Below are 7,961 nucleotides of genomic sequence, written 5' to 3'. Positions count from 1 at the left end.
ACCAAATATTCTACTAGTGCTTTTAAAAGACTACTTGGAACATCCTCAAAGACATTAACTTCCACTCTCCAAGCACAAAATTCACTTACTTCACAAGATGTGCCTTTATAAGAGGTCCAAGGATAGTAGAAGTGGGAGCAACAATCCGCTTCTCAAGCACAACATCCAAGAGGCGTCTGACTGATGAGAGGTCGCCCTTTTCTGCCGCAACGTTGACCATTCGCCAGCAGGCATTACTGACAACCAGGTCCTGACTCTCGTCCACATCTTCGGAAGCATGGTCTTCTATCAGCTTTATGGCATCTAGAAAAAAAATGTGTGGTCAGCTGCACATTTTATTCAACTTATATGTAGTGTAGACTTTATATATAAGGTACCTTGGTATCTTTTTTATTTTTTTTTTTTTTTTTTTTTTTTTATTCAGTTTATATATAGTGTAGACTGTACAAGGGGTGTGGTCACTTATATCACAAAACTTACATAATACTTCAAGCTACCAAATAAATTCATCGTAAATAGATAAATATATATAAATCTCACCATCAGTTTTCCCTTCTTTCAGCATCAGTTGTGCCATCTTCATCACTTTTAAGGGTGTCAGTTTCACATCAGGGTTTCTCTTTTGCATCTCTACTAGTTCCCTCAGGGCATCATCCAGCCTGTCTGTACTTACATACATGTCAATGAGGAGGACTGACTGGCCTATACCAAAGACAAACTCCTCTGCCTCAAGTTTCTGGGTTAAAAAATGAAAAGAACATTATTATAACAATTATCACTATTATTAGTATCATCATCATTATATATATCTATATGTATGTATATGCATATACACATACACTCACCCCTCTACTATCATCTATCCCACCACTGCAAATTGCCATCATTCATATCTTGAAAGTCAATCCCTGTGTCAACACAGACCTAAGTTCAGTATTGTCTAAAAGAATTTGGTACATTGGTGGTGCTGTGCACATGACATTATGCCAGCTTTGATTGGTTACATTATTGACTGTCATTAGTCAGTGATTGGTCAATGTTCCTACTCACACCACTGAATGAGCAGTACATGACGTGAGCAAGTGTTATCGGCAATGGACTACTTCTGGTGAGCGTATACAATGACCATGGTGTCCCTTTGCTGGCCATTTGGTGCACCTATTAACTCAATCATGCCGTTATTCAACCTTTGAGTACCTCAATTCAGCATTTGGCATTTGAATAGATTGTTCTTGTTAGGGCAGTGTTTACAGGTAAATATTAACAAAATATGTAGGTACATCAACCAAATATTCCCATTAATTCTTAAATTCACCTAACCTGAATTTTTGCTATATGTAGGTATGTAAACAAATAAGAAAAATAACAACAGGTTAGGTTCATATGTGTGTATGCATAAATATGAATCCAAATTTTCTTTTTCTTCTTTTACTTACTGATTTATTTAACTAGCAGTACTCTATTCTTTTAACTTGAAAAAAATAAAAATAAAATTCTGCACCTCGTTTCTGTTCTTACCCTCTTCACTTCCTCTGCCTTTTCCACATGCTTATTACGTGCATATGAGATCAGCAGCTGGCTAAGTATTGGGGTCACTGGCAAGTTTTTGATCTGCATTTCAGTCAAGCGGCGTTCCAATTCTGTTATGCTCTGCGCATTCTGTTGAAGAAATTTCAGATAAGTAGAGATTCAGTCAGTCTTCTTGAATATATTCCATAATCATGAAAGAATATGATTAAACCAAAAAGAAAATTTGTCAAGTTAGATATAAAGATACAGTTCATCTGCTATAACAGAGGGAAAGTTTTAGCTAATGTCACAAGAACATTGACCCCCCACACATACACCACAACAAAAAAAAAAAAAAAAAAAAAAAAAAAAAAAAAAAAGTAGTAGTAGTAGTAGTAGTAGTAGTAGTAGTAGTAGTAGTAGTAAGTCAATTCCCTTCCCAAAACATTTACATTTCCTGGTCAACACCATCAACAAAACCTACCATGGGACCTTGACTTTCTCTTGAAAGTGGCTGGAGTGTAAGGTCTCCCGATGAGAGTCGTTCTAACAGACTAGTGATAGTGCTGGTTGCATTTTCACCAAGACGAGCTTGGATGTCTGACGCACAGGTACTGCTGATGCTTATTCCCCTACTTTCCATAGCCTGCCAGATAGGAAAGAAAATGCTGAGGATGCTTTTACTAAATATGGTTAAAACAAGAATGAACTATCAGTATTACAGCAAAATGTATCTATTGTCTCAGTTCAAAAGTTGCGTTTACCCCTTAAGGACTATATAAAGCTGTTGTTCAGAGGCAATAAGGGAATCTACCAGTTGAAGTCAATGTAAATCTTGAATTATAAAGAAATAATAAAGAATAATTTCCTCACTGCAAACACAGTCTTGTTTGCATCAGAAAAAATATTGTGCAACTGCCAGCTCAACCAGGCTTATAACATTTGTGATAAGGAAATTTCAGGCTCTATAGAGCTGAACTAAGCCAAAGAAACTAGTATATATGATACGCTATGCACAAAAAATATTCAAATAAAACAGAAATGGGGTGAATGTTTTCTACATTACAATGTTTTGAGTTCTTATTTCCTTTTTTTTAAGTTGTGGGGCTATTCACACACTGAACCATTTTAGGGATTAATGGAATGAAACTTGTTCAACATAAAAGACATATGGTCACTTGCATCTATTCACCTATCCATATATCTAAATATATAAACTCACAACCTTAGCACAGTGAGACCCCGAATTTACCTGGAGCAATTTCTCCAATCTTTCAGCCACCTGTGTGTTCCGGGAGAAGAACATAACATCCAAAAGGAACATCCCTGCCACATCCTGAGGTTCCTTGGCCCTGGGTTTGCTTTCCACAGTATCTCCTTCAACGTCTGCTTCTCCAGCTGCTGAAAATGGGGTAATGAATTCCTGTAGCCATGCAATCCCTTTCCACATTTCAAGGGACAATTATACATTTTATCCTCCCTTTTCTCTTTAATATTCAGAAAATGGTTTTCACAGTAATCTGAATAGCTAAAACTATTGCCAAAAACTTAATTTAAAAATAAAACATAAGTTGTAATATTATCTATCATAGAGCTGTCTCCTTTTTTTCTTTATCTTTTAACTATATATGCACATAAATATTTTTCACTGGTTTTATTGCTAGCAGGCTCATTTATCAGGTTTGTTTTCAGTGACAACCAAAGAAACAATTACGAAATAAGAACTCTTATTCCAAGTACCACCACCATTTCCTATATTCCTGAACTCTCTCTTTTGCTCCATTTTCTAAGGCAGTGATAACTTTTTTTTCCCCTCTGATGCTTCACTATCAAATAGCTATGTGATATACATTTTTTGGTGTGTAATTTTAAACACTAAAAACATACTAAATTGAAAATTTTCTTTGCTGAAATTGAACATTTTGTGCTTTTTGTGGTTAGGGCAAGCTAGGACAAGAAACTGTGGTCTTTAGGGATTAACAATGAGCTATTACCTGTTTCCTGGTTGTTAACGACCATCTGGCCGAGGACACTGGCTGTTGCAACAGCTTCTTCGGTCTTGATAAAGGAAGTTGCCAACTCCCTACGCAAAACTGGGGTGATTCTTGTTCTGTATCTGGATACTATAATAAAAAGAGAAAGAGATATGAAATTTTTATGGATCTAATGCTATGGATTTTCTAAACTTGTAATAAGTAAATAATTATCTGCTACTAAAGGCACCTAAACCTCAGATAACTAGTTCTGCAGCTTCAAAAACACTTAATAATAGTAACAACAATACTGATAATGACACACATACAAAAATAGCAAATCCTTGCCACCCTACAGAACGGTTACACACAGGTACTCACGCAAATCAGCAGCTGCCACTATGTCACTACTGTCAAGGTGGTAAGCAATGCAGCTGTTGATGACGGCTGGGACAGACATGCCGCAGTCCTTCAGGGCAGAGATCAGAGCCTCATGGTCTATCTCCTTGTCAATGGTTCCAGGAATCACATAGTCCTTGAAAGTTTCTAAGGTTAAGGGCACCTCCAGTGAGATCATCTCCTTCACTGTGTTATAAATCACTGGAAAAAAAATAATGGTATTAATAATATAAAAATGAATAACCACATTTCATATTACCAGTACTATTATGAGAGATATAAACTCAATTCATGGGATTGATATATCTATATCTATATATCTATTTACCTACCTATCTATCTATCTAACTGTTAGGCAGAGAAGCAAGAAAAATACTTAGGTTAAGAGATGTTTAAAAGAAAGAAAGAAAGAAAGAAAGAAAGAAAGAAAGAAAGAAAGAAAGAAAGAAAGAAAGAAAGAAAGAAAGAAAGAAAGAAAGAAAGAAAGAAAGAAAGAAAGAAAGAAAGAAAAAAAAAAAAAAAAAAAAAAAATTAATTCACTGATGGAAAAGATACATGTTATATCAACTGTGACTTTAGTTATTAATTTTGCTTACACATAAATGGCTCTACAAGAGCTTAGTTACCAAGGAGTCAATTACTAGCCCTAATCTGATCTCACTTATTTACCCATTTCCTTGATTTTCAAAAAGACTTTTAATCATTTACTTCCTTCTACTATTATTACTGACAATATGATCATAATAGTCCCAATATCAATAATAATATTAATAAAAACCAGTCAGGTAAGGCCAGGTAGGCCTATTAGTTGCCCATTAGATGACTAAGTGCTTGTGGAGCCATGTGTGTAAACAAAATTTACAAAACAAAAATACAGTGGACTGTTCTATTACCTGGTACCAGTGGGTTAAAAGTATATAATGAGAAAGAGATGAAGACAGAAAAGAGCACAAATACATTCAAACTCACTGTCTTTCTGCTTGAGTTTGCTGTAATGCACAATGATGGGCCAGAAGTAATGTGCCCTTAAGGGTGACCCATCCTCCCTCATCACCCTCATCAGGGCAAGCGCTGCATCGGGCTTCCCATTGTTCAGGGTAGCTTCGAGAGCTCTTTCCAGTGCGTACATGTTGAGCCCTTCCTTTTTGAACTCTTGGCAGTAACTCACAATTTTGGATACAGGCTGGAAATATGCATGAAAAGAATTAATTCCTGATTCCAGTTCATTGTAATCTATCATAACTGATATGCTGTATGGTTACAGAATTAGCATCAGTGCTAGTAAGTGGAGTAGAGAGGAGAATTATAATAATAACAATAATAATAACACAAATCTATACCTAATCAACAATCCACATCAGAAACAATCAAGATGTCTATCAAAGAAACCATTAATTTTTCATCTTTTTAGTCACTCACTCAATATTATGTCAGAGATATTTTGCTTTTTTACAAAGCTGTATATGAAAAGAAATACTTTAATCTACCCTCTACTATATGTCACCAAGTTTTTACCATATTAGATTTCACAAGATGTTTGATGAAGAAGGTGCCAACTGGAGCTATCTCTCCCTCTTCGTTCTGAGGGACGCTCATAGTACGAAACATCTCATAAGCAGCCTTATCGCATCCTGCATTCAGCAACCTGTAAATCAGGTTCATTGTGTCCTGGTGGTAACCAGACAACTTCTGCAGCTTCTCTGCCATCTGAAATTTCACCAGAGACAATTATAGGAAGAATGCTATAGGTCTTATCTCAAGAAAAGCATAAATGAGCATGTGAATACCAACAAGATTAATAAAACTACTATATATAATTATACATCTAATTATGTTTACCTATATATATATATATATATATATATATATATATATATATATATATATATATATATAATATATATATAATATATATATATATATATATATATATATATATTCACACCAAAATTTATATATAAATCTAAAACTATCAATCTCTCCACCATGTATAATGTCTCATACATTTTTTTTATTAATGCCTCCAAATTCCCCCCCCCCCCACTAAAAAAAGAAAGAAAGAAATATATAACACACCTCTGTCACAGATGCATCATGACCCTTTACTGCCAGTGCATAAATAACCTCCATAAGCTCCCTGTCATGAAGGACAATGTCAGCTGCTCCGCACTCTGCCAGCGTGGCCTTGATCCCTTCCATGTCCCCATGTTCCGCTAAGCCCACCAGGAGCACTGTGTACGTCTCTGAGCTGGGCTCCAGACCAGCCCCTTGCATCACACCCAAAACACCTCGGGCACTGTCCATGTCACTAAAGATAGAAGATAATAAAGGTAATAAGGTCAAGTCTTAGACTCTCCGAATGTCTGCTTAATATCAGTTCACTGCTACAAAGAGAGAGAGAGAAAAGACTCTGAGTAATACTATTCATTACATATAAAGAATACTTCTTTCATGGGCAAAAAAGTGTAAATTCAATAACAAGTTATTCTTCATCCACAGTTTAAATAGTAGTACTATTCAGAATAGACTTTCCCTAATGAACTGATGAAGAGAATTTTCTTACTTGGCCCTGGAATGTCCCATAATTAGAGCATTGAAAACACTCTCACTCACTGGTAACTCTTTTTCTTTCATAAATTCAAGGATCTTGCTAGCACCATCAATGTCCCCTTCCTGTAAGAGAGAAATTGTCACTGTTATTGGGGCAAATAATTCTACCTCCTTTCTGAAATGGGTCATATCAAAACAATTGTCATCACCGTTAAATATGATACTAATTACTGTTGTAACCATTCATGGTTAATTCACCAATATGATTTTAAATGAAAAACATTCACCTGACAGTATCTTGATATGAGGCGCTGATATGTCACTCTGTTTGGTTCAATACCATTTTGCTCAAGCATGGAAAGAAATTCTGTTGGAGAAAACTTGTGCTCATTCTCCAAGTATACCCGAAGAAGAGCATTGTAGTGGCTGATGTCTAGTGGGATGCCTGTAGAATATATGAATTACTTAATGTTATTCTTAAGAAAAACTCTGCACTACGAGGATATACCGAGGGTTATCTTGCAAATATACACACTGAAGCAATACAGGTGAGACTACCATTCCTGGAAACCTATAAGGATCACCTATAAGGATATGTCCTTACAATGCTGATATCTATGCTATGAAAATCTATCACTGATATAGCAAACTTATAATATCTATAATGACTGTAATCAGAGAGAGAGAGAGAGAGAAAAATAACTTACTAAGTTGGTGAAGTGTTCCCCAGATGTCTTGCACTAACTTGGTTCGCACTTCAGGCAACTCCTCAGGTACAAGACTGCCACAGCATCGGATCAGGAGTAAACTTTGTGTACTTGTTGCACACTCTGTGGATTGAATAATTTCATCAATGAAGGATAGAAAGCATTACTCTGCATTGCTGCAGCTACATCTTCTACAATATAGCTACACAAATATTTTTACATGTTCATGGCAATGATACATTTTTTCCTATAAAAAATATTGGTCTGTTACAAACTATATTCAACAACAAGTAAAATTCAGAACAAAGAGAACTTACTAAGGGATTTCATTTCTCCATATATTTCCTCAATGTCTTTCTTGGAAATGCGTCCTGTTCTCCTGATGTCTGTGTCAATACGGTACAGTGCTTTGTCCAGACCAGGTGTGGCAGCTTGTCCTGCTGTGGCATTTTCAAGAGGTTTCTGGGTGGCAAAGGATCTGAAAAAAATACAAATATTACAACTACTTTGGGGAGATTTTCATCAATCATGTTATGAAGCAGACAGCATGCTTATTTATCATTATTTTTGTTTCAGGCACCATCTTTTGTTTGTTTACTTATGAGTTATACCTTGCAATTTTTCACACAAATGGGTACATTCAGACTAGAGAAAGGTACCATGGGCATCAAATAACTATATACACTGTCAAGAATGAGAGAAGAACAGTAGCCAACATATACACAAAGGAAGTAAAAATTATTGAATAAATTTATAGTATGCAAAAATAACTTCATGAACTTTACTTCCTCTTTTCTTTCTGCTCCCCAGGAAAAACCATACA

The 7,961-nt window shown here is 35.6% G+C and overlaps 1 protein-coding gene across 1 annotated transcript in view; it reads right to left on the bottom strand.

Annotated features, from left to right (window-relative positions):
- Positions 1–7,616, bottom strand: part of LOC119578706 (leucine-rich PPR motif-containing protein, mitochondrial-like) — a gene marked incomplete at its 5' end in the record, with an annotated part of 13,648 nt that extends 6,032 nt beyond the window's left edge. Inside the window, 14 exon segments of the mRNA XM_037926285.1 lie at positions 90–303; positions 541–736; positions 1,519–1,659; positions 1,994–2,155; positions 2,762–2,907; positions 3,504–3,632; positions 3,864–4,082; positions 4,851–5,064; positions 5,397–5,588; positions 5,958–6,189; positions 6,445–6,554; positions 6,719–6,876; positions 7,139–7,261; positions 7,456–7,616. Coding sequence (XP_037782213.1) covers positions 90–303; positions 541–736; positions 1,519–1,659; positions 1,994–2,155; positions 2,762–2,907; positions 3,504–3,632; positions 3,864–4,082; positions 4,851–5,064; positions 5,397–5,588; positions 5,958–6,189; positions 6,445–6,554; positions 6,719–6,876; positions 7,139–7,261; positions 7,456–7,616 — 2,397 coding nt within the window.
- Positions 7,617–7,961: the final 345 nt, after the last annotated feature.

Source organism: Penaeus monodon, chromosome 11 (genome assembly GCF_015228065.2).
Source record: "Penaeus monodon isolate SGIC_2016 chromosome 11, NSTDA_Pmon_1, whole genome shotgun sequence".
NCBI classification, from domain to species: Eukaryota; Metazoa; Arthropoda; class Malacostraca; order Decapoda; family Penaeidae; genus Penaeus; species Penaeus monodon.
The sequence above is the reverse complement of the archived record's forward strand: the minus strand, read 5'-3'. Positions and strand labels throughout refer to the sequence as shown.